The sequence below is a fragment of the Epinephelus fuscoguttatus genome, linkage group LG3 (assembly GCF_011397635.1).
Source record: "Epinephelus fuscoguttatus linkage group LG3, E.fuscoguttatus.final_Chr_v1".
Taxonomy (NCBI): domain Eukaryota; kingdom Metazoa; phylum Chordata; class Actinopteri; order Perciformes; family Serranidae; genus Epinephelus; species Epinephelus fuscoguttatus.
This window is the reverse complement of record NC_064754.1, coordinates 5,270,173-5,297,781: the sequence shown is the minus strand read 5'-3', so window position 1 is coordinate 5,297,781 and position 27,609 is coordinate 5,270,173. Positions and strand designations below refer to the sequence as shown.

General features: G+C 41.4%; 1 protein-coding gene and 1 long non-coding RNA gene across 2 annotated transcripts; one reads left to right on the top strand and one right to left on the bottom strand.

Annotated features, from left to right (window-relative positions):
• Window positions 1–43: 43 nt before the first annotated feature.
• On the bottom strand, window positions 44–17,055 carry LOC125885363 (homeobox protein Nkx-2.3-like). The gene is made up of 2 exons (XM_049570858.1): window positions 15,601–17,055; window positions 44–14,173 (listed from the first exon to the last, which is right to left on the bottom strand). Exons 1-2 carry the CDS (start codon window positions 16,040–16,042, stop codon window positions 13,533–13,535), a joined length of 1,083 nt encoding a protein of 360 aa, XP_049426815.1. The 5' UTR covers window positions 16,043–17,055; the 3' UTR covers window positions 44–13,532.
• On the top strand, window positions 15,827–27,609 carry LOC125885382 (uncharacterized). Its single transcript, XR_007448896.1, has 3 exons — window positions 15,827–15,965; window positions 17,065–17,141; window positions 27,449–27,609. It is a non-coding gene; the product is annotated as an uncharacterized LOC125885382 (long non-coding RNA).

Genomic DNA, 27,609 nt, shown 5'->3' with positions numbered 1-27,609 from the left:
CATATTGAGCTTTTCTTTTTTTTTCAAGGCACAAGAGTTTCAGACTGGACCTTTTGCCAGTCTGAAACACGTTTTATTCTACAAAACTAAATCCTCATGGTTCTTTTATCTTTTCATCTAGAATAACTGCAGTGATATTTGTGGCTGCAGCTGAATCAGAAAAGTATCAGAAGACGACACTTATTTTCTGGGGCCTTCTTCCTTCCTTCCTTCTAACTTGTTCAATATTCTCTGGTTTTATTGCTGTCATCTAATTAGCTTGTAGTTAATCATCTAACGCTCTCTCCACTAGAAACAAGGAAAGGAAAGTTTCAGTACTATTATTAAAAGCTGAAACGACAAGTTACTTAATTGATTGGCATCAAATTAGTTGCCAGCGATTTTGATGATGCGCTTTATTTGTCAAACAAAAATTCCGAACATTATAGCTCCAGCTTTTAAATTGTAAAGATTTGCTGCTAGTCCCAATCTGATGCTAAAGTCAATTAAATAACTTGGTGTTTGTTTTGAACTCTTCGTCGAACACAAGGCAATTTAAAGATGTCCCCTTTTTGTGTGGGAAACTGATAAATGCAATTAAATTATTGACGTGTGTGCTAAAACCATTATAACACCATACATAATATAATATGAATATGATTTACAACCCCCCTTTTTCCATTTAAAACAAAAAGTCAGGGCCCACTGGCTCAGTGGATAGAGCGGGTGCCCCATGTATAGAGAAAGTGTCCTAACTGCAGCCCATGGCCCCTTGCTGCATGCTATCTCCTCAGTTTCTCCACCCTTCACACTTCAAACTGTCCTGTCATTACAGGCAAAAAGCCCCAAAAATCTTTTTTTAAGAAGTCCATGTTCCAAATTGTTCAATGTGTCCTTGACACAAGCAGCACTACCAGACCTTTGCTTTAACAAAACAGTTTCCGTTTTTGAACCTGGGTGCTTTGGACGAAGTTTGATCAGCACCAAAAGAGAGTTGAAGTACAACCAGGAAATTAATAGTCAACTGATTTGAAAATTGATTAAAAAATGTCCAAATTCTCTGATTCCAGCCTCTTAAATGTTGCAATTCTAAATATAAATATACATTTTCTGGTTTCTTTACTCCTCTGTCACAGTAAACTGAATATCTTAGGGTTGTGGACAGGGTTGGACATTAGCACTAGCCAAACGCTGGTAAAATATGCAAGTGGCCGCTTGATTTGCTTCACTCTCCTGCCAAAAAAACCCTAAAACAACAATGGTAACTTATTGAGTGGCTGGTAGATGTTGGAATCCAGTGGCAGGTGTACAAAAAGTTAATTTCCACCCCTGGTTGTGGGCAAAACAACATTTTAGGACGTCATCTTTGGCTTTGGGAAACACTGATCTACATTTGTCACTTTTTTTGACATTTACAGACCAAACAACTAAAATTAATCTAACAAATAATCGAAAGATCAATCAACAATGAAAATAATTGTTAGTTGCAGCCCTATTCAACACATAGCCCTGTTAATAACTACACTGTAGCATCAGACAGTCCCACAGATGTTGAGCTGACAACATGTGCAGGATGCATTGCAGCTTAAATGCAGGTGCCACAACTGACCAGCAGGTGTCGCTAAGACAACAATCACTGCCAGCACTTGGTTGGTACGCACAGATCTCAGCAGTGTTGTGATACCCAAGATGAATGATGGCCAACTCTACAAAGATAAAAACCTCCAAACTTCCCTAATTAGTTACAGAAGCTGATGCCTTTGACAATATTTACTTACAGCAGTTGATGGAAACTACAGAAGCCTAGAGGGGACACGAGAAGGGTTTTATCAGGATTAATGATGAAACAATGCCTTGATTAATCGACTGGCATAAAGATGAAACGATCTTGATAACTGACCCATTGTTTAAGGACTTTATTGAGCAGAAATGACAAACCTTCGCTGACTCCAGCTTTGTTCTGTTTGAAATCATTTTAATCTCAATATCTTGTTTAAAATGTCACCTTTGGCTCTGAACTTGTGGGACAGACAAATTTAAAGGAATACTTCTCTGGCAAGACGGCAGTTAGCATATCATTTCCTCTCCCTGTTTTACCATGACTTTGTGAAGATAACTTTTTCTCTGATGCCTCTGCAGTGAACAGATTCCAAAAAAAGGTGAACATTAATGAATTGAGGTAAATGGGGGCCACGTTAACAACAGTAGAACAACCTTCACACAACTTGTGCAGTACAATCCAAGTCTCGTTTATCCATTCGTAGGCTCAGTGCTTCCTAAATGTGTATTTTCACGGAAGCTTTACGATTAAAAACACGCTATACCATCATGTTCATGCACAGGTGAGTAGCGCACCTGGTCAAAAATGCATGTGTGTGGGGAGCGAATCTGCAAATCCAAGGATAGTGAAGGAATGGCCCGCCTTACTCTGCCTCTGGTTTGCCCTGACACTGGGTGTGTTTGGAATTCACGTACTTTTTCTTTTTACTTTTAGTATGTACTGCAGCTGCCCTTAAAAAGTACGTACCATTGCATGCAGTAGGCACACAATCTGGACATACCACTTTCTCATAACTTCACACCCTGAACTTTGACCCTCTTGCTTTTATATCCGTTAATGTTCTGTAATCTGTTAATTAATGACGAATGTTTGTCTTTTTTGGATTCTCAGTTCACCATGGAGACATGCAAGAAAAAAAGTTTCTCAGACTCACTGGGACTTACCTGACGTAATAGAGGACATATTTTCGACCCTAAGAAATGCATGTCTAATTACTTAAATGAAAACTTTGATGACACGTACTACATTTGCAGAATGATTTCCCAGTGGTGATCGAACAACAAAAGCTTTGTTTGAGATTGCAAGGTAAACTGGTCATTGCATGTCTCTGTAGAGATTAAGCTCCCATGCTTCGTGGTTGACAGGCAGAGAGAGACAAGCAGAATGACAGAGAGCAGCACCTCCACCTTCCCTCCACAGCAGATCCCGTTTCACTCGAGGCCCCGTGTTTGTTGTCATTCCCCGCGGCCTACAAGCTAAAATGTTGTCTTTCATCTCGTCTAACTTTACCCCCCTCCTGCCACCTCTTTCCTCCCTCTGTTGTTTCTTTTCAGCGTCGCTGCTCTGAAACGTAAGGCGATCCATTTAGTCGGACAGGAAGGTCTTGGCAAGTGAGGTCAGGCCCTCGTCTGCAGGGCGCATGGCAGCAGGTCTGGTCAGAGCCAAGGTCAACATCAGGCGTGTGTGTGCGGATGAAATACAAAGACAAATGAGGTGACGGAAACCCAGTTCACCTTCTGCACATCCTTCCAACAATCCAGGGAATATGTGTATGTATGTTGAGCTGGAAAAGGACAGAAGAGTTGGACCAACTCGCCGCCCTGCCATCGTCTCCGTTTGATAAATGGTTTCTCTTTGGTGGTAAAAGGTGGGATGAGTTTCTAATCTCTCCATCGGTGACGCTTCGCCTGCAGGTCACGCAAATATGGACGATACTGCACTTGTATAACTTTAAGGATGAGTATAAACAGCATTAATCATAATTTAGGTTAGCAGCGTGGCATGTTGCAGCGTTAGTGCCCCCACATGCGAGCTGCTTTATGAAGTGCCATGTTTTACAGTTGGACCACTCCAGAGGAACACACCCTGAAACCCACCGAGGATGATAAATGTGTTTCCCCCTGCAGTGATGTATTACTAACGACAGAAGTGGGCCATGGTGGTGCAGTTATTGGCATTGCCGCTTCACAGCAAGGGGGTTCAAACCATGTTCATTTCATGTGGAGTTTGCATGTTCTCCCCGTGCTAACCCCCACAATCCAAAGACATGCAGCTTAATTGGTGGCTCTAAATTGCCTGTAGGTGTGAATGGTTGTCTGTCTCTATGAGATAGTCTGGTGACCTGTCCAGGGTGTACCCTGCCTCTTGCCCTGTGTCAGCTGGGATAGGCTCCAGCCTCCCTGCAACACCTCACAGGATTAACGGTTACAGAAAATGAATGAATGAATGAATTCATGATACAAAAAGGCAAAAAATAGGGTGTGGCATTCAGAATCCTGGCACCAAACTGGATGGTATTACCCCATTAATATGAGATAATACACCAACGCTCTCCTCTGAGTGTCTTCATGTTTGTATTAGCCCATATTTACTAAAGGCTTTTTATCCGTAACCACCCACTTGAGTGCCTGGATTTTTGCACCACACCCTTCCCATGGGTGAAGGCCCAGTGTTTCCACTTAAAAATGAATATTCTCCACCCTCAAGAAGTACATGTGGGTGTAGAATTGTGCCTGCTGTTTTAAGCCCTGCAATTTCAAAAATTAGCTGACATGTCTTTTTCATACTGGCAGAACTGACATCCTGTTGGTTAATCAGCTTCATCAGCTTTGTTTAAGTGCCTTGCTCAAGAGCACCTGGCTATCAGCTGCTGATGGAAGCGAAAGCGTTACTCACTCACATCTCCTGCACAGATTTTCCCAGCTGGTGCACAATTCAAATTAATGATTCTAATGATTTTTTTTTTTTAGTGAGACACGCACCACAATTTATGTGTGTTATTGTAAACTGTGACAGTCTAGGATAAATCTCTGTGGGTAGCACTGGATAAACATTGTATACTCGTGTATCTTCCCAGAAACATAATGTTTTTGACCCAGAAAGCTGCACCAGTGGACCGATAAATGTGGATCACAGGATAAATATTTAGATATCTCGGGTTGATGGACGAGCCGAAGCCGCTCTCTTGGCTCGCCTTCCTCCCGTCTCCCATCCCAGGACACGGGAAACCAGTTAAAAAGACATTTCCAAACATCCACGTCCATTGCAAAATCTATTACGCTTACGTCAGTGAGCATTACATGTGAGCTGACTAAAAAGACACTGTGCAGTGTCTGAAGAGCACTTTACACTGAAGCTTGTAGGTGTCAAATTTTCAATTGGTGGATATCTCATTTAAGAGTGAAACTCCCACAGGCTGCGATCCACAGAGATCAGCACAGAGGAGTTCACACTGATATTTAACAGCATTATGACAAATATGGATTATACCTCCAACTGTTATCTGATATTAAGCCGCAATAATATTTTAAATTTAACAGTTTATTTTATAAGATGTAGGAAGCCACATCCACACACTGTGAGGTTGTAATGCTCTTTGCACTCAGAAAACAAATCACTGGATCTATGAAAAATGGCCATCTTGGCATTCAGCATTTCAGACTGAGCCCTACGATTGCGTGTTTATCAGTCTGAGTAGTATTCTATCTTTTTCTGGCTTGATAACACCAGCTATTTTTGTGCCAATATGAACTCATTTCAATGAAAATACCTGGGTTTGCTCACAGCGGCGAAGTAAAGCTGCATAGAGTTCAGCCGTGGTGAACTTTTCCTGCACACTACACACACTTTTGATGGAGCAGAGAGCTGACAAGTCCAAAATGGAGGAAGCTGTTGTAGCATATTAACTGTGTTATGAGACTCCTGTCTCGTAAATGTCTGCAAACCATTCCTGTTTTTGTGGGGCAGTTTACACTCCCCACAGAGGAGGATAAATAGAAAAGGATGATGCAATGCAGCTAATAACAGTAGCTTCTTCAATTTTGGACTCCTCAGCTCTCCGGTCCCTCAGAGGTCAGCGCTGAACTGACGGCTTGCTTTTGGGGAATGGTGCAGATTCACGTGTCAAAAGTCATGAAAAATTCTCATGCAAGTGAGTCCACTATTTGCAGCAATACTATCAACACGTTCTGATTTTGAATTTCACAGACCTTAATTAAACAGCCCTGTCATTCATGTGAATGGAGCCAGCCTCGCAACACAGCAGGGCCCAGGGTTGCCAACGCAGTCGCCCAGCAGGAAAGTTGACTCATCTCAACTTTTGCCGCAACGCAATGTCAACCAGCAAGACACTGAGGTACCCTATCATGTATGTCCACTCTCTACTTTGTAAGGGCAGGGTCATATATTAGTGTATTCAGGAGAGTGACCATCACCTGCTGAGGTGGAATTCATGCTGAATGTTGGCGGTGTCGGGTGTGAGACACACTGACAACTTGTTTGTTAGCTAATGTTAGCTACCTTGCTAAATCGCTAGCTTGTGAAATATGATGTTATTGGTACATTTTCCATTTCATTATATTCAAAGCCTGTCTCCTAACTGACTGCCAGCCAGGAAGCATCTCTCATGTGGGCAGTTTGTATTTTTCATGGCCAGTATCATTCAATATCAGCCAGTAAGGCACAGAAACAATCTATAGCCCCTTTTACGCTGCCTATTCGAGGCAGGAATTTTACGCGGTTATGCTGCCTCACAGTTCAGTAAGAAAGGTATGATTGCAGAATTGGGGGAGTTGTCTCACCTTCATGTCAGCAGCGGAGGTAGTAACCAACTCGGTCTCACTCCGAAGTCGTCAAATATCGGTTCTTGTATTGGGCAGTGACTTCCCGTGTCAGGCACAGACAAAACCAGCCGTCCTTTCACGTCTGCATGACACGCGGCTGTTTGTTTGCAGCTACTGTTTAACAGTGCCTGGTGGCATCAGGGGGAAACGTGGCCACACAGCAACATAAGGTAAGGGGGCAAAAGTCCGACTAGGGTGGTCGTGAGGGGTACAACAATCATGGACTTTCATCATTCTCACGCTAAACCCTGTTCTTTTTCTAAATGCAACCACATGCTTTTGTTGCTTAAACCCAACCACGTGTGTGTTGGCTGAACGTAACCGTGTGTGTTGTTGTCAATTTGCGTGTACATTTGTAAATTTCCCATGAAAACAGAAGTGTACTTTGAATACAGACACAGCATGTAACAGGCTGAAGATGTCACGACATCCCAGAATATTCTTAACCCACGCACCCAGGGTACCTCGCACGTCATATCTTAACGTGGAAAGTCCATGACCAAACATCGATATGTGACGAGAATACAACACATTCGCATTCTCTGTGTAATACGAGCTAATGCGTAACTGGAGATTCTCAGTCATCCAGGTCATGGTAATTTTAGGTGCTATATCATAGGCATCTGGATTTACTTGAGTTTCTTGATGATGCTTCACCTCTAATCCAAGAGGCTTCTTCAGTTCGGAGAGGGCTACTGTCTCCTCCACACATACCTCTTTGCCATTGTTTGAGGCTTCGCTGGTCAAAGTTCACCAAAGTTTAACTCCACATGATGCAAATTTGCTTTGTTCAGGGACGCCATGTCAAGTCTGCCTGTCACATGCATTGTCTTCTTTCAAAATACACTTCCATTTTCACAGGAAATTCAACGTTTACGTACAGTCTCTTTCAAAATAAATGCACTACGTTGGTACAACACTGCAAATTGATGTTTTTTTTTCCCTTCAACAACAAACACACATAGTTGGGTTTAGGCAACAAAAGCCATGTGGTTAGGGTTAGGAAAAAGAACAGGGTTTGGCTTTACAATCTTACGGAACGTGAACATCGCTCTCTCGGATGAAAGTTGGTCTTTGTTGGGCTGTTCCACCAACCTTCCCAGACTTTTATCGCCTTAACTTTCGTACTTGTCGCACGCCGACGTTAAAGGACACCTTTTATTGTTGATTTCTGTCCAAGCGCCGGACTTTAAAAACTACGGAGTGAGACCAAACTCGCTTTATCGCCTAATCTTGTGAGGGATGCCTGAGTCAGTTTTGTGCTGTCTCATATTCGTAAATTAGTTTTATTCATTGAGGCATTACTCAAGCATAGAAAAGTTGTACATACTGTTGGAGAGTGGGAGGAGAGGGGGGTCACTGGGGGCACCAGCAGCTCATTTCTGCCCAGGGACCTGTAGCAGGTCCATCCGGCCATGAACAACAGTGATAGCAACTGTTGTAGCAGTATGGCAGTAGGATTATTAGTACGGGTAATACTGTTAGTAGTGGCAGTAATAACAATGTAATACACATGCTGTGGGGCCTCTGCTATAAGTTCAGATCACTCTGCCATAAGCTGAAGTGTCTCTGTGTGTGAATGCAGCCTGTCTGGGCCTGTCAGTACTCAGCTCTGCAGCCTGAGCGGCTCATTGATCCTCCTCTGATGGGAGGAGTGTTGTTCTTAATGACCAATGGTAAGAGGCATGTGAGTGGAGGCAGCAGCATATACTAACGGCACCTCCTGCAACAACATGAGGGTGTTATGACAGAAACAGAGAGCGAGCCAGGAAACACTCTCCAAACTGATAGTGATACAAAAACACCAGAAACATTAACACATGACTTTTTCTTTATTAGACTCAATGGAGCACTTAAATCTTCTCTGTCAGACACTGAGTGCAATTAAACTAGAGTATTAGTGCCTTGTAGAGACGTAAGGTGCATTTTAATAGAATTAACTTCACATGGTAGGTTGACAGGGACTAGTTTATAAAGCAGGAACTGAATGTAAACTGGTGGCATTTTATTTTTAAATGAATTATTAACATTTGGAGCCTATTGACTGAAAATATTAGATTAAACATTTAAGCTATGTGGAACTTTGTGAGGCTCATGGGTGTAACACATTTTGAGCTTTAACATTTTATTCATGACGGCATAGAAAATGTGTTTTCATATATTTTAAACACAGATTTTTTCTAAAATGGAAAACATACATCACTGTATTAAAGCTCTCTACTGAGATTTTCTTTTACATATTCGGATGAAAATAGGCAAAAAACACTTCTGTTAACTGATAATGTTTGGGAATTCCCCACTATTTTTTTCCCTTTGTTTTACAATGATGCACATTTACAATGGTCGTCCTCTCATATGTAAGAGGAAGAGGACCTAACATAATGATTTCTGGCTCTCAAACAGACTAATATGAATCAAAATCTGGTGTTTAGATTTAATATTTTCTTCCATTTCCACAGTGTCCAGATCAGATAAGTTTAAGCAAGATGTGCAAGATGATTTTTACCTTTTTTTTTTTTTTTTTAACCTTAAGACACACGTGACAATCTTATTTTTAAAAAAATTAACAGGTGAATCAGATCAAAGCCAAATCAAAACATTCATATGATGAATTTACAGATTTCATATGTCATTATTATTTATTTTTTTCTTTTTGAAAATTGCACTCAATCACTTTTAACCTCTTTAGAAGAACTTGTGAACTGTTGTGTCCATGCTTTCAGTGCGAAACTCCAATAATGTGACTGCTGACATGGCTGGATCGACCTTCAGGGTGTGTGTGTGGCTGAGGGCCAAGAGTGCCACTGATGACTGTTTATTTGTCAGTGATGACCCAAGGTAAGTACTTTATATGCTTTGAAAGGGGGGAAAAAGATCTTGAATTTATGATTAACATTTGGATTCATCAGAGTAGAGATGTAGAACACATATTCTTGTGACAAACTGTGTCGGTAGAAGTCAGATTAAGAGCCTGAGGTCATCTACATTAAATCACACACACATATCAGAGTGATTTCTCTGCCACAGTTGGATCTCTGACACCACACGACCCCTCACACAGTTCCCCAAACTGAAAAAGGCACTCACATATTTGTGGAAAGCTCAATCGGGGGAGAATCTCAGAGAGATTTAAAGAATCAGATCTTGAAAATCAAACACATTAAAACACACACAGTGCATCTGGGTGATGACTGGTGTCTGTTTGATTGGGCAGACTCTGGGAGCAGCTGTGGTTAGCTGCTGGGTGGAGTGTAAACAGATGGAGCAAATAATAAAAACCGTGACGCAAGTTTTAATGTGTGTGTAAGAATGAATGGCCTTTAGGTATGATTAGTGTTGTAAGTGGTTCTCAGAGAAGTCGTACTGGCAACAAATTCTCTTGTAGAAAACAGTAGTATTAGTAATGGTGGAGTGTAACTCATGTATTGATTCAAGTACTGCACTGAACTTTGAGCTACACATACTTTACTGGGGTGTTTCCATTTTCTGCCACTTTATACTGAACTTAGAATAAAATATTGTACTTTTTTTTTTATAAATAGTTACCACTTACTTTACAAGTAGAGTAGAGCTCCACCTTAAACAGCTAAATCTGTAAAAATACTGCTTTGTCCTATAGTACAATATAAAATAATACAACTCTGACAGATAATTCTGTTGATAATACTTCTAAACTTTGACTTTAATGAGATTTTGAATGCAGGACTTTCTTTGTAAAAGCATATTTTTACAAACTGGTTTTTACTTGAGTAAAAAAAATCTGAATATTTGTGTATTCAGTATGGCAACAGTGGCAGAAATCAAAGTTTAAATAGCCATAATCACAGTAATATAAGTGCCATTGCAGTGTTAGTTTAAGGACCAGATAAACATCAATGCAGGGGAAATGTATTAACTGTCTGAGTAAATGTTTGAGGTTGTAGATTAAAATGTTGTTGGCAATATGGTTTACATTATACACTGTAATGTGTTAATACTTTTTCCAGTTTAGGTGTTTAAGATGGTGCAGATTTGTTGTGGAGTAAATATATTTATTTTATGTTTTTATTTCAATGTAAAATTGGGAAAAAATCTAAATAACAGCGTTCTTTATGCAATAAAAAAGATTATTATCATTATGATTGTTAATAATATTATTGAGCTTGATGATGATGATGATGATGATGATGATGATTATTATTATTATTATTATTATTCTAAATTGATTAATGTTATAACTGTGGCTGTATCGCAGCAGGTGGAGGTGTTTTCCTGCCGGACGCCTCTCTGTCTCGTCTTTATTTGCCTCCATCAGTCTCTGTCCAGCGGCCGGGCAGCACCTCAGGGCGCACGGCTTATCAGCTTTCTGTTTACCTCTCAATTAATCCCCATTAGTAAGGAGAGGGCATTAGGCCGCTGTGGTGGACTTTATCGCTGTTTTGTCCCAAACAGGAGATCAGCTTGTTAACAGCTCAGACTGACAGATCTCAATCTGAGTTTAGAGACCGACTGTCTGGCACGGAGAGGAGCCGCGGAGACGCACTGATCGCTGCCGATAGCAACCATATTAATTAAATCAGCTTTAATTGAATCAAATAGAGAGGATCACAGTGTGCGTGGAGTAGCTTGTACATTATTCATGGAGGCAGGAAATAATAACTCAAGACATGTTTTAAAATATTACACCATGAGAAGCATTCATGAGACTGTGTTCCTCCCAGAAATAATCGTTTATCATACTGACGAGCTACTGATCTCCTGTCAGTCATCAGAGCTGCTCCACTTTTTAAAACCCGTATAAATCAGTATAAACGGGGTCTGGGGGTTTCTGTTTTACTAAAAGTGGCTCCTGCTGTTTGTTCTCAGTCTTTGCTGCTGCCTCACATTATGGACATGAGTGTGGGTGTAATTACACAAGAATGGGTTTGGGAAACAACTGTTCTCAGGCCGGGGGAACAATTACGCGCAGAGCAAAACGGCAATTGATGCTTTCCCTCCCTCATTTTCACACAACTTCCATGATCATTTATGTTCCTAAGAATTATTCCAGCAAACAAGTTGGCAGGTTTTTGTCCCATGAAGGAGGAAAAAAATGTTCGAGGCGTGTTTAGTTTGAAACTGACCCCTACATGTAATTTCTTTAGCCCTCATTTGTGCGTAATGGCTAATTTAACAGCGCCAATTAGGCTGCACGACTCTAAATAAAGAAGCACTTCAGTTTTTCTAAACATCTCCCTTTTTTATTTAAACCAAAAAAAGCTTCACCCCTGCCCTGCTGATTATTTTTTCAAATAATCAGTTATAATTTGGTGTATAAAATATATGGAAATAGCAACAAAAAAAAAATACCCCTTAAAACGTCCTAGTTAAACAAATTTCTTCAGTCCAATTTACAGTTACATAAAACACATAAAAGCAGCAAATTCTCTAGTTTGAGAAGCGGGCATTAAAATAAAGTTTGGCAGTTTTCGTTTGACAAATGACTCAAATTGTTATTTATTAATTTTCTGAATGACTCAATCAATCCAGCAAAAGTTTGACATAGCAAAAAACAAAATATATATTTAATTTGTTTTTGGTTTTTGAATCAACAACTGCCCAAATCTTTTGTGTCTTTATAACCAAAAACCACTGATCCATAAATCCCCATAAGATCCCTTTCTTTCTTCTGTCGTGCGTAATGAGGACCTTTGACACCTGGATCCTGTGAAATCAGTACATACTGGAGTTTTTCTGTGATATTTCTCAAATTTCAATCTAACTATTTATTTCAGGATCACTGCAGTCGTTTTTCCTCCAGGATTTAACTGTTACCTGTGAGAAAAGAATCGCTCTGAGCTGAAATAAAACCCTTAAACTGAAATAATAGCGTACAGGACACGAACTTCTCTCTCCCTCCTCCTCAACGGGCTCCCCCTTAAAATTCTCCCGTCCATTTTAGGATAAATGGTGAAACTTGTAGCAATAATACCCCCTTCTTTCACACAAACGCCTCCCCGCTGCCATCACCTTCAGCCCGGCTGCCCCCGAAGCCTCGCGGCTGGGGATCTTGGAGAGCCTTTCTCCGCGAACAAAAAAAGCCTCCAGAAGGGGAACAAAAGTGACCACATTTTTCCTCCGTGTCCCCTTCTCTGCGCAGAATAACCCGCTGCCTGTCCCTCAAATGGGAATATTAGGACGTCAATCTCACGGCCCCTGTGCGCCTTTGTCTTTGCTGAGTGCCCGGCTCTGCCTACCACACACCTTTTGTCCGACAATCCAATAAGAGCCATTATTCCCGCTCCCCAGCCCGGCTGCAGCTCGCTCTTCGGGGGTATTTTAGGTGCTTAATCGCGTCCTTTTAAGGACCTCAAATGGAGAATAACTTCCTCCTTTCACGTCGCCTGGCACTGGGACAAAGAGTTCCTGTGGCCTGGCCTCCTCCAGCAGCTCTCCCCTTAATATGTTTGCGAGCAAAATTTGCCTCCGTGTATCTGATTCACTTACGTGACCCATGGGAGCTACAATATATATACTATTATTATTCTGTCTTTGCATTATTTGGAGAGAAGTTCCATTTTACTTAAGTGACTGTGGTGCAAAATTCCCATTATTCCAACACATCCAAAATCTCCTTCACCCGAATACAGAATCAAACGCACCTTTTCTCGTTTCTTTGATTTATTTGAATAGATGTGAAATAGACTAAAACAATTCTCTGTTTGAAAAAAAAAAACACTTTAAAGCAATTCAGTCTCTCCAAAGCCTAAAAATATACCGTGTTAAAAACAAACATTTAAAGAAATAATCATCTTTTGGAGTTCAAATAAGGAGAAATGCGCAACCTTGTGCGTAATTTCTCCTCTGTGCTGCAGTCCTACAGTGCCAAACTGGAGCACCGAGAATTATTGGACCATAAAATGAAATTTCACCCAAGCTGTGACCGTTCAGATGCCACAGTGTGACGTCCAGCCGTTACGCACACTTACTTCGGCTATAATATACTCGAAGTAGCCAAAAATATGAGTGACATTTCATCTCATCTGACAGGTGAATCCAAACTCACATCCGTTACATAAGCAATACTGTTTTCTGAGGTGTTTTGACCAAGTTTACACACTTCTAAAAGCTTGTCTGTTCACCAAAATCAAAGAGCTCCATAAAAAAGAGACACCAGTTCTGTAGTGATGAGGCTACCAGGCCCGGATCCCCTGCAGGGAGCCCTGGCACGATGTGACCGCTGTCCCTTGATGTGTCTGGGCCTGTGGGGAGCCGCTGAGGCCGCTCATGTTTCCCAAGTTCATGTTCATGAAGGCGTTAGAGGAGCTGGACGGAGGGAGGGCAGGGATGCTGGTGTACGTGCAGCTGTAGTTGGTGTTGTAAGCGGGGCTGTTGTATGTATATGCCGGGTATCCGTTATAACTGTACGGGTTGGATCCGTACGGAGCAGCAGCGGCGTAGCCCTGCGCACCGCCCAGACACGGCTTCCCATCTCGGACCAGCACCGGCACGGCGACGCGCCGGGGCGGCGGAGGGTGGTGCTGCCCCGCCGCCTCCAGAGACTTGTCCTGCCGCTGCCGTTTGCACTTGTAGCGCCGGTTCTGAAACCAGATCTTCACCTGGTTCGAGGTGAGTTTGAGGGTGGTGGCCAGGTGCTCCCGCTCAGGGGCGGACAGGTAGCGCTGCTGCTTGAAGCGCCGCTCCAGCTCGAAGACCTGCGCCTGGGAGAAGAGCACCCTGGGTCTCCGCCGGCTCCTCTGCTTCTGCACCGGCCTCTCTGAGTCGCCCTGCCCGCCTTCCGTTGCCTCATCTCGGGACACCAAGCCACAGCTCTCTGGGGAGGTAGGAAAGTCAGATAAGAAGTGTTTATATCTGGAGTGAAATCAAGAAATGCTGTTTCCAACTGTGCGTAAAAATGAACACTCGCTCAGTCCACATTACGCGTTGGTATTTAACAGAAACAACAACACTCTTAAACTTCGAGAAATACTCCTGACCTCCAAAAAATCAGTCACTCAGAGACAACACTCAAACATGGCGCATTTCTTTTGTTTCATTTAAAATGTCCCCTAAACTTACAAACGCTTTGAGCCATGGCGCTACAAAAAGCTCAGAAATTATTACAAAATGAGACAATAAAATATAAAACTCCAGTGGAGGCAGACTTGTGAAATATAACCTGTGCAACAAGTAGAAATAAATCTCTTTTGTCTAAAATACAGGCTTGGACATTTACAGCTTTACTCGAATAGTTTATATTTGAGCGACTTCCTGAACTTAAAAACCCCCATGCAGCTCAGACCTCATTCTTTTGACTGTTTATATCTAATGAATAATGACATGCACCGTGTGAGGAAGATGTGTCCGACTGTGGCTGTGTTTATTAGCGCTACTTCGCGGTGTCATTTCTTTTACAAGCCTCTTTAAACTAATTGTCGGTTTATGGTCCACACATCATAACAGACTCCGCATAACAGGCGCGCAGCTGAACCACTAGAAAGTGTTTGACATTTCCAGACTTTACTGGATTCGTCTCAGGCCTCTGGCCGCGGTGATACAGACTGCCACCATTTGATAGCTCTTTATTGGGATAATGTCTGGTGTCTGGAGGTGGAAGAGCCGAGAACAGGCCTCTGTGGACAGATAGTGTTCTGCAGAGGTTAGAAAATATCTCTGAAACACGATCTGCCTTCCCTGTGTTCAGCGGGGTTTGTTTTTATTTTTGCACGACTTGTATTTTGTGCCACAGTGAGGTTTTGTCTTTAAGGTCACATAATAAAATAATAATCAATAACAGTGGAACAACTAGCCATAAAAAAAGTTGTAGGATTATTTAGAAAATGACACAAATCTGATTTTCTTTTTCCAGTTTGCTCACATTGTGTTTGACACTATAGGCCCAAATCTCCAACACATGACTTTTAAGCTATCACAAATTATAATACTGTTATTTTTAATTTACAAAACCAAACTACATTGTGCGTAACAGAGTCACCATTCCTAAAATTCAGCCGTGACACAGTTTGGTTCAGGTCACAGGTTAAGCTGTTTTGTGGCTAAACATGCAAATCATTTTGCAGCCACTAAAAATCTGAGCTTTAACATTCAAATCAGCTGTTTACATTTGTAATTTATGCTGAAGCACTTTGATATTTTCTCTGTGAAACATTATAATCGATGTGACTGCAATAATTATTGTTACACGCGTCCTTTGTTGCCTTTTGTCTGGCCTGTTGAGCAGCAGCTTGCGCTTCAACTCACTGTTCTCCTGCTCGTCCAGCTCGGCGGCCTCCAGCTTGGCTCCCTGCAGGCCGGGGTGAACGTACATGTCCGGGGACAGGCTGGTCTCCCCTCGGTCCTCTTCCCGCACCGCCAGCGCGCTGAGGTAAGCCAGGTTGTCCTCTCCGTCCGAGAAGGAAGGACTGTCCCGGGCCCCGGCGAGCATGCAGGACGGCGGGGATTGGAAATGCTGCTGCTGCTGCTGCTGCTGCTGGGGAGGAGACCCGGTTAACTGCTGCTGGGTGTGGGCCCGGTGCTGGAGCTCCAGAGACACGGACTGCTGCTGTTGTTGCTGCTGCTGCTGCTGTTCCAGCTTGAGGATATCCTTGACAGAAAACGGCGTGGAGGTGAGCGGGCTCTGCAGCATCATGTCATCCAGCTCCTGCTCTGCAGCACCGAGGAAATGAAGCCCACCGAGTAACATGCACACCCCTTCTCCTTCGCCACTCTTTTCTAACAAATAATTGAGCTTAATAGCCCCTTCTTTGGTAATTGGAGGTGCGTTAAGCCTCTGGAATCCCTCATCGCCGTAAAACGCACGAAAACATTGGTATTAGTCCCGGTTTTGTCCATGCAGGTCTCCTGTCTGACAGATATAATGTCGGGCTTTGTAAGAGGAGTTTGGACCGGGGCGAAGGAGCGCCTCTGCCTCCTCTGATGTCAGGGGGAGGGGTGAGTGAATGGAAAGTGCGTGTGGGCTGAAAGGGAAGCGTTTGGGAGAGAGAGAGAGACAGAGAGCGGGAAGGTGGGGCGTACGTGACGTATATTCACATACTGGTTCTGTTTTCGGACTTGTGTGAATATGGTGGACAGAGAATCTTACTGACACCCTGCCTCCGTCGTGTTTATCCTTCTGCACTTGCCAAATTCGCCTCCAACAGCCTTTTTACGCACACATGCTGTCACAAGAGTCCCGTTAGTAGCTCTGCTCTGCAAATATATGCAATCACTTTGCTTTGTCACGTTTCTAAACAAGTTATTTGTAGTTTTCATCATTCTACAGTCGCTCAGTACGTGGGGGGGCCTTGTGATTGTTCGTGCGTAAATCTGCGCGCTTTGGAGAGGCGCAGCATGTGGCACGCTCGCTGCAAGAACGGTGGCACGTCAAGGTCAGCTGGCAGGTCAAGGGGTAATAGAGTCAGGAACCTCTTTGGCTTGTAGTTTAACTTCACCCTAGAGTTAAAAATATAAAACAAAAGAGGGGATTCCCATCTCCGCGCGCTGACCAACATATGTACAACAAGTACAGATTGATTTTGTCTCAGGTTACATACAAGAGGTGAGTTTTGCTCTCCTCGCCTGTCAGTTGAGAATTAAAGTGACTTTTTTGGCTTAAAGTGTTTGAAATGAATTCAAATGTTGGATTTGGGAAGGTTATATAACAATATGGTCCCTGCAGGCCTCATAACAACCAAACTGATCTAAAAGATGCGATTATATTTTCAGGAAGACTTGAGGGTGCTGAGTTGACTCTTCTGGAGGCCGCTCCCATCGCTGGCTCCTCACAAGGACATGAAGCTGAGGTTTGTTGGAGTTTTCAAAGTTTCTTCAAACTATGTTTCTCTTAAATTTACAAGAGGTGCCCAAGCTTCCATCGATTCCAGCTCTGCCAGGCTGCACAACAGGGAACTGTGTGTAAAATATTCCAGCAAACATAGACACTCTCCCATTTTATGTAAAAGTGGAGTCACTGAAATATCTAGCCACTCTTCTCCCGGTGTATGAGACATCTCAAATGACGCACCAAAACGGCTTCACATTTGTACCTTTAATAATTGGAAATTAAAGGTGTCAAGAGGTTAAACGACGCTGAACGCTTTAAAATCCATACACTTTTGGAAACTCTGAGTATATGTTTGATTTCACCCTCCTGTTCTCTCCCTCTGCCGTGCAGCAGCAGCAGCAGCAGCAGGCGGCTGCTCTCGGTGTTTCTCTCCGGCCTCTTTATCGCGGGTGTTGTATTAATAACCGCCCTGGGCCGATAAGCAGGGCCCCCCGGGGCAATTAAGATTCCTCCAGGAAAAACTGACTGACGTTTTTAGCTCGAACTAATCTGCTCCTATCAGCTCCCCTTTCCGTTTTGCAGCGGGACCCCTCGCCTCTGTCACCCCGCTGCCTCCGCTCCTCCTGCGGGGTTTTTCTGAACACAAACAACCTGCAGTGTCTCAAAAAATAAGATTGTTTTTTCGGTTTTTATTTTATATTATCATATAAATTTCACACTGATTTATTCAGTTCAACACAGCTGGTTAAACAATGAGGTTTAATGAGCCAATTTAATGTAGTGCACTTGTGATGAAGTTGTGTTATGATAAAGGAGCGGAGGGTGCTGCTTTAACTCTTATAATAAGGACGTTTTCAGACAAGTATCAGTGAATGGAAGCAACTAAACACAATAAAACTTTCTAATTATTAAAAACAAATCACAAAATTTCACTTTTAACTTTTTAATTGAATCCTCAGTCATAACTAGTTTCTTAAATCATGTCAAAATGTGCTTTTACAGCCTTTCCCATACTTCTTTACAGATACGTGAGGCCATATTCATATGTTTTGAAAGAAAATAAATAAATAAAATAGAATAAAAATGTTTAAGGTGTGTGTAATGCAGAATATGAACTCCATTTCATGCCACTGAATCCCCCAAGTTCCCATAGGAGTAGGACAGGACCTTGGTGTCCTCAGTTGCAGCCATGAAGCCACTAAGGATTTCACTGACCTTTCAATAGGCTACAGCAACCACCATGTTGTTTAAGGGCTTCCCACAAACTCCCCTTGTTACATAAACACAACTGCACAATAATAATGTGTTATTTTATTCCTGACACAGAGGCAGTGATGCATGTTAAGTTTTCCAACATGTGGTTCTATAAAAAGCTGCAAAACTTAGACATAAAAGATTTTTTAAAAGCCTTTGGCAGTGTGTTTTAAGAACTTTTCTGAGAGTTTGTACAGTTTCACAGAAGGAGCTGCAGATCATCAGATGCTTTAAGGTGGACATACAAGCATAAGAAATTTGAGGGGATTTAAAGGTCACTGCAGACACTGATACATTTATTCTGACAATGGATTGCTCTCATCTTCGCTATCTTTTATATTTGACACCAAAAACTGAAGCTACACTCAAGAAATCCTCTCAGATCATCAAACTCCATGATCACATTCAATCATTTATCCTCCCTCAAGCCTTTAACGATCCAGAGCAACATTCCTCCGATGCTCTTTTTTACTGTTAATAGGTTTAAATGAGCATTGATTAATATGCTTTACAACTCTATGGTGGGCTGTTTTTGATTATTTGGCACCTAAGCGTTGCAGCGTTAGTGCTGAAAGAAAACAAATCTGTGCACTCATTATGAAATGATGTTTTTCTTTTTTGGATTTTGAATCAATAGCTAGCCTCTGTACGGAGACTCAAGGCTAGCCACTGCTATTGAGCTTTAGCAAATTTTAGGAAGAGGCGCCAGGCCGAAGACTTATGACGCACACAGTTGACGAGATGTGAAAACATTTTTTTTATTCAGTGTACAGGCTACACATTTAAATAATTGGAAAATGTATGAATAAGTTAAGGGTTAGAACACTGATAAACGAATATTGAAAATGTTAAAAAAAAAATAACTGTTAATGTTTTCCATATTATTTTTTGTCAAAGCCACAGAGAGAAACCGGAGAAGGGCTAAAGAGCAGCATGTGGCTCCTGAGCTGCAGGTCGCCGACTACTTCTTCTTCTACTCTAAGCGCTCTGTCAGGCTTTAAAAACACAACTTAACTGTTTTACCCACATAAAAGAGCAAAAAAATGGGCCTCAGCTTTGCTCAGAGATACTTTAGGCTGAGGGCCCCTCAAACATAGGGGCCATCAAATAAAGTGAGAACTCCATTTGAGTCCCTCTGCTGTTCTTTGGTTGTCTATTTCAGTATTGCTCTATCTAGGACCTGAATACACAAATTTTGTGAGCTGAGATTGAATTTCAGGGAATAATGTTGCCATGTTTGCACGCTGCAGTAAATCTGCTGTCAAAGTTTTGATCCTACTGTCAAAAGTTATTTAAACAAGTAACAAATTAAGGATTCAGTGGCACTAAAACAAATTATGAGAATATTCGGATGACACAATAATGACAAAATCACTGAATGTCTGCATCTTTTTTGTTATACTTTTCTATTTGAGCTTTCTGTAAGCGTGACTCTGTGCAGCAGGTTTAACAGTTTTATCTGTGATATCATAATTCTGATAAATATGTAAATGTACGTCAGCTGCTGGTGTGCACATTTTCATTCTGTAAACTAAATGTATGTCTAAACTGTATCCTGCTTGGGGCCCCTCACAGCAGGGCAGGGTGTCCCCTCCTGTGTAACCCTGCAGGTAGTAAATATCCTGATGTGCAGCTCGCTCTCTCTATGGAAGCTGGAATCAGACAGATATATGTGTGATTGTCCCTGTAGACTCTTCGGCGACTCTCTCCAATTCACGCTACATCATCATCGGCACGTCCTCGTAAAAAAGTGCCAAACAAGGCCGGATAGTGTTTAGACTGGCACACGGCCGCCTCCATTTACTTTAAATAAGCATTAAATCCAAAGACGCCAGGCTGAGCGCTGTGTTTTCTGTGTGTCAGATAGGCAAACACTCTTCAGCAGCTATTGGAAGGAAAATAAAACTGTTCCAGTTAAAGTTAAGTGATGGGGCGGTTGGCTTTGGTTGGATGGTCATGCTAGGACAAGGTTTCCAAACTTGGGCTCAGGGGATCTCCAGGAGTCCTTGAAGTATTTTTAGGACTGATTTCTAAAAAGTTTCTGAGCAGATGAATAGATCATGTTTAGCTTGAAATTCATAACTCAGTTTTTTTCTAATGTGAACAAGAGCAGACTGAAACAAGTTCACCAAACTGTAGACTCCCAAATACAACAAAACAGGCAGCATGCTCGTCTTAAATAGATGGAAATGCTATTTTGTAGTGATGTCATTTTTTCATTGACCACAGATAACCACATAATATATTACAAAGTCCATCATGTAAATGGCAGCTCCTATATGGGAGTTCTAGATCGACAAGTTTAAACTGGGGACACTTTTTTCGTTTGTAAAACTTTTAAGAACTCAAGGAAGACGATAAAACCCTCATATCTCTGTCACCTGAACCATGGGAGATTATGAGACAATGGGCTGTTCAGTGGCGTCAGGGGGAAATGGGGTGGGAGAAGAATGAAAGTTAAGGCGGCAAAGGTCCGAGTAGGGTGGCCGATGGGTCCAACAAACACCATGCGTGAATTTGTGTTTATTTTTAAAGAAACTGCATGTAAACGTTAAATTTCCTGTGAAAAGGGAAGTGTATTGTGAAAGATTACAATGCATATAACAGGCAGAACTTGCTGTCCGAGAAACTTTTCACGTCGTATCTGGATGTGGAAAGTTCATGACTAAACATCGATATGTGACAAGGTCAGAGTGAAAATGTGTTGGACAGGCAACATAATTTGTTTGTGCCTTCCAAAACCACCTTCGAAAATCTGTTTCATTATGCAACAACGCTATGGTAAAGGTTTGGTCAGGCACAAAAATGGCCTACGATATACGATACGATGTGATACGATGCAATAGGATATGATACGATATGATACAATACCATGTGTTGTGATATGGTACTGTACAATATGGAATGGTACGGTATGTTTTGGTGCAGTATGGTACAATGCGATACACTTAATTGTCCCCGTAGGGAACTTTGTCTTGGAATCAGGAGTTGCACAAGTTTTGCTGCCTTACAATAATAGTCCAGAAGAAAAGCATCAGACTGACATAAAAACATACTACACATAAGAGAACTGCACATCAGCCACTCATGTATTGCACATAACACCAGCACACAACAGAGCACCATAAGCAAAACCCCAACAACCCCTAAGCATCAAGCAGCATTATTTAAAATCTTAATTGAAAATGGATCCTGTAACGTCTGCCCAAAGGTAAAAGCTCGTACTTAGCGTGGAGAATGTGGGATGAGTCAGACAGTATTCTCTGCTCACACAGTGTCTGGAGGGATTGGTGTTCCTTCCTCCCCATGTTTTAAATGTCATGGTTCGAGCTAAAGTTACTGTTTCGCTGTTTTGTTAAGGTTAGGGCACCTTCATCATTGTGGTCACGATAACAACAACTTGTTTAACGTTAGGGAATGATCAGTAAAGCCAGTAATCTCCTGTGATGAAGTCTGATGATTTGTGGATCCACCCATGACCTCCTCCTTCTCCAAACTTTGTCTACATAACGTCACAATATTTCCTAACAGACTGAAGTTATCATTAATATGACCGCTGGAGGTCTTTTCATTTACTGGAAACACTGATTCCACTGTTTTCTTGAGAGGAGAGTCTCAGTTTTTATGTGGATTATCTTTTTAGCTGCGAAGATATGAAAGCATGAAAAACACAAGTTAACATTTTGACTCGTGGAAATGTCTGCAGTGATCCACCATATGCACTTTTGTTATTAGAGGAAAACACACTCACTGATTTTTTAACTGTGTCACCAAATCCTGCAGCCTTACAGAGCCTCTTTAGCCTCTTTTAGTTTGTTGTTTTGGTTTTGTTTCAATGTAATCACCCTCATCAACATAATTCCAGCAGTAGGAGGCAGCTCTTTTAGCATACAAACTAGAGCTAAAAGAAGAGTGAACATCGCATATATCACATAGCATTTTGAGAGGGTGAACCCCAGGGATCATGGCTGGGACCCCTGAGGTTTTAATCATAATGTATGAAGCCATGCAGGAAAGCCTGTAGAGGACTGTGAGTTTATATCCAACAAATTGCAGAGTGGAACTCTGATAAACAGCCATCGGGAGGAAGGAGGTCTTTCAGTGTTGCACTGTACATAACTGGTGCTGACAGAGCAGGAGGGAAGACTGAGCTTTGTGGAGCTTCTGTTTGGGTCATTATCTTTCACACAAACACAGATAAGTCAGTTAAATGTCACTGAAAAGCTAGCAGCAGTTTGAAGGGTTAAATTACTTAAATAACGTATAAAGGCCAGCTTCTTTTTACTGAATGTATACAACAATTAAAATGCATTTATTGAGATTTTAAAATGTCAAAACAATGAAATGGATGTCTCACTTTTTCGTCTCTTGACCTGTTGACTTTAGATGCTTGGAGCATGGAAAGTACTCAAGTATTTATCTTAAGTTAAAGCACTAATACCACAGTGTAGAAAAAGTGTTAAGTAAAAGTCCTACATTCAAAATTTTTGCTTAAGTGGAAGCACAGATGTGTTGGCATCAAAATATACTTGAAGTACCAAAAGCACCCATTATACAGGATGGCCCATAATATTATTATTATTCATTGATTATAATCATTAATTAATGCACGTCACTTTAATGTTGCAGCTGTTAAATGTGGATCTGATTTTAATTTATACCACTGCTTATTTTAATCTATAATAATTTGTGCTGATAATATTTTGTATTAATAATCTGAATCTGCAGAACAACCAGTAACCAATGTGTCAAATAAATGTAGTAAAAAGCACAGTGCACAAGTAAATGTACTTGGTTACTTTCCATAGCTGTGAGAGTCTATATATTAGTGTTATAATATTTGGGGATTAGCACGCTGAACAGAATATCCTAAGATTACTGTTAATATAAGATAAATCAAAGGCATCTCTTCCTTTCTTATGCTGGACTAATAACATAATACTCCCTTAATATTCCCTGGAAATTGTTTTGGGGAGTGAGAGTTTAGTGTTCTTATGGTTATAGCTCATTTTATATGATTATAACAACACTCCTAATAACTGCAGGAGCCATCTTGTGTCTGGAGGCGAAAACTTTCCTGTTACTGCAGTTATTATTGGATTTTAGAGAACAGAGTGTTGATGCAGTGATGGTATGTCCCTCTGTCTCTCTCTCTTTCTGTGTGTGTGTGTGTGTGTGTGTGTGTGTGTGTGTGTTATGAACGGAGGTAACAATAGGAAATGCTACACCTCTTGTCTGCTGTCAGTTGCGGCCCGGCGGAGGCGCCAGGCGGCTCTGTATGGTTGGATGGAGAGAGGAGAGATAATCTCAGCCAACTCCTTCAATACGTGCGTGTGTGTACGTGTGTGCGTGTTTCTTTTTGGCAGCGGACGGTTTTGAAGATGTGATGTCTGAAGGAGCAACAGAAATACTAAAACTTTGTGTCTAACTTTAAAGGAACGCGCACACACACACGCTTGTTGAAACTGTTCCTCGGCTCCATATAATCTGACAGACCATGATGTTTGTCAGTCCAGCAACAAGAAGACACCAGAACACAGTTTAAATATGCTCCTGTAGAAATACAAACAGCAACAGCACAACAACAACAACAGGCGGAATATAAAATAATATTAATATAGCCACACCAGTTTTATTTATAAGGCACATTTTATTATGCGTAAACTCCAAGTGCTTTACATTAAAAGACAGATTATAGAAGACAGTGCGAGTATATTTAAGCATACAGAATGAACATGTCATCAAGAGAAAACACAAAAACATCAACTCAGTCAAATAGAAGAAAATCCCTACGCTTTAAATAAAAATTTTAGAAAATTGCCAATAAAGTTTCAGAGTTAAAGAAATTAAAAAAAACAAAAAAGCTCCGTGTACTAATTATTATAAATAAAATGTAAAAACATATGGAATTATGCAGCCTGAACGCGTTTTGGAAACGTGAAGCGATACAAGGGGAATGTTTATATTAAGGGAAAAATACGACATTTTAAAGAGAATATTTAGAACATTTTCTATTTTATTCTTATTTTATTTTATTCCAAAAACGCGTCTTTTAAAAAGCGCGTCGCGTTGCATGTTTTAGTAAAATTTTATGATGACGAGATTGGTTGAAAAAAAAATCATTTTTGGAAATTCGTTTTCATGCGCACAAAGTATAATACTGTTTTATAATTTGAGAGTTTCGACGAATTTTAACGCGAGTGTGTTTCTAACAAACTAATTCTAATAAAATTGAAAAATCTAATTTAATACAAAATGATTCTGAGACTTTTTTAGTAATTATGTCACATGTCTGATCAATTTACACCCGAATAATCAGAGATTTAGCCCAAGTGTAATTGATGTCCTATTTGTTTAAATGTTCTAATCTTTTTTCACAAATACATTTGTTTATTTTCTGTCTCGACATGAAAAATCATGTAAAAAAAAATATCACATATTACTAATTGTTATTATGACACCAACAGTCCTTTCAACGCGTAATATTTTATCAATTCAAGCAGACGGTGAGCTCTGATGGAAACACTGAAACAAAACAAAACGCGCTCTGCCAGAGGATCTTTATCTGAGTAGAAATAAATCAATAATAATCTTGAAGACTAATTAATTTTTGTATACAAGCAAAATAAAATATTAAAGCAAAAATAATGAATTTAAAAAAGTGACAATATTGGATAGAGTTGGTTTCATCCTCCTCTGTTCGCCTCGCTGCCTCCGTGCGTAAAAGGTTCGCGCGTCTCGGCGCCTGCAGCCTAAAGGCCAGTCGTGCACGGGCGCAGTCGCGCGTGCGTGAGTGTGTTTAGATAGCCTCGGCCTGCAGCCAGTAATAGCTCCATTAAGCAGAGTGGGAAGACGCTATCTCAGTGATCCGTAACGTCTATGTCCGCCCAGCAGGACACAACCAGGGGCCACACACACCTCTCCAGGAAAGACGGCTCAGTTTCCAAAATAACGCCTGGATTTATCCTGTTACCATGGAAACGGAAGTAATAAGAGCAATAAAGCAACACTTAGCCTTTTCTTACACATTTTGTGTCCAACATTAAAGTGTGAAAAAACAAGACAAAAAAGGAAAAGGCTCGTTTTTCACCAGAAACGCGGGAAAAGACATGTCTCATCATATCGTGAGTTTAAACGCCCGGCCTCCTCTGCTGGTGTATTTGGCTCTCATTCAGAGCTCTGAGTCGTTAAATTTTTGGGACAGGCCTCTATATCTCTCACACACAACCCGAAATACACCGCATGACGCAACCGGCTCTGTTTATGAACCCGCCCGGCCTGCTGTATAAATTGTGGCGTTGAATGGTTTACCTAATGGGACTTCTGTTTCTCGTTTTCTGTCACCCGGCACGCCAGACTCCGCTGACAAACGACCGACTTTTACCGGCAGAGGAATTCCTGATTTATGTGGGAAATGAAACGAGAGCGAAAGGGTTTTTTCTGCTTCTTAACCATGCAAATAAAGTAAATGATCTCCACCCCGCAGCCATTAAGACCGGGAGATTTGTATATAAACGCGCCAGAGGAGAGCAGGCGATGTCTTCCACAGTGATAGATGTGTGTTTTGTTATTTTGTTTCTCATATTGTGGCGCGATGAAGGAGGAATAAACTTGAGCTGGATGCAGGGAGGGAGACCCGCCGCCCAGTATATCGACTCGTAAAGCCTCCACTTCCATTGTTATTACTTCAGAGGAAACAAGTCGTTACAGCCACGGCGCTCTGATTTATGACCGTGTTGTTTCTCAACTCAAGTAGAAATTTCCAGAGAGGCTTGTTGGTTTAATTTGATGAGAAAGCCACGCAGAGGCAGAGGCGCGTCTCCAGAAATGAAAGAAATGCGCTTTTAAGGCTCTTTAGTCTTATCACACCAAAGGGATTAATTTTCTCAGTGCCCTCGAGGAGTGGAGAATTTTCATGATGAATAATTTCCCCAGATAAACTCAGGGCCACGTGATGATTCCTCCCGTCTACACTGAGGAGAAGTCTGTCTGTCTGTGTATAAACTGGGGGGCATTAGTGCCTCCAGGGGGGAGACAGACCACTCCATCACGGCGCAGACAGTCCGGATTCCCCTTCCTGCACCATTAGAGCCCCTTCGCCCTTTTTTCTCTCTCCGAGCGTCTCCTTTATCAGCTCTCTATCTCCTAAACAGCGTCCAGCCTGGCTGCTTTACAACCTACCGAGGGTTTCAGCCATCAATCACTGCGGGCTGAGCTCCGCCAGGCCCGGGCCGAGTCTCTGCCTCTTCGGGTGTCAGGATGCTGCTCTGGATATCACAAGGGATATGTCAGGCTGTGGATTGCTTTTACTGATGTATATGATATAATATAATATAATAATATATATGATATATTTGCTACATTTTACCAGAATTAAATGAAAATAACAGCAACGCAATACAGGGCTTCAGCAAATTGATTTCTTTCAGAAATGTCACCCAATTTTCTGAAAGATATTAATGAAATTAATGACATATTTTTCTGTCTTCAGAAACAGAAATATTGTGCAACCTCCCCCAGAGAATCCCAATTTTCTAATACACAAAAAGTGTCTCAATTTCGACTGAAACTCCTTAAACATAATCAAAATTTCTACATATTTAATTGCTTTGGCTCCAGACGCATTATGGGACACATCCGGAAAAACCTTAGTTCAACCCAAAAAGACGGACTGTATTTATTTTAGGCCAAAGAAGGAAAAATAGGAAAAATACAAAACATTAAAAGCCATTGAATCTTTCTGCGTCTCTTATAAAACAGTTTAACGCAAGCTGCCTTATCTTTGATGCATTATCTCTTTGAATAAATACTTATAAACTTTTCTGAGTGGCTTCAACGTTTTGCTTTTTTCTTTGGTCTCCAGTATCCAAACTTTCAAAGAGTAACTTTCAAGTTATTCCTCCCCCTGCACAGCCTTTTAATATTTTCGTGCTCTGTAATTTCTGCTCTTTAATGATATGCTACCTTAAAGCACCTCTGCCCTCCTTTCAGACAAAGAAGGTGAAGTCAGGACTGGGCAGCGGGCCTACAGGGCGTCCAGCCCTCTTAAAACCCCTCTCTGCTGTCTTGCAGGAGCTCAGCCTGTTCAGAAGATGGAGAGAAAGTTCCCACTCACACGACCTCTGACAGCCCTGATGAATTAACAATAAGGGCAGAAAGATTCCCTGCAACTTGTTAACCACAAGCTGCCATATGCGCACATAATCTGCTAATTTATTTTTTCAATTATTGTC

Bases quoted from the DNA above. Each gene is read 5' to 3' on its own strand.
- LOC125885363 (XM_049570858.1), bottom strand. From the start codon at position 16,042: ATGTTACTCGGTGGGCTTCATTTCCTCGGTGCTGCAGAGCAGGAGCTG. The intron at 14,174-15,600 runs GTGAGTTGAAGC...CTACCTCCCCAG, and splicing joins GCTGGACGAGCAGGAGAACA to AGAGCTGTGGCTTGGTGTCC.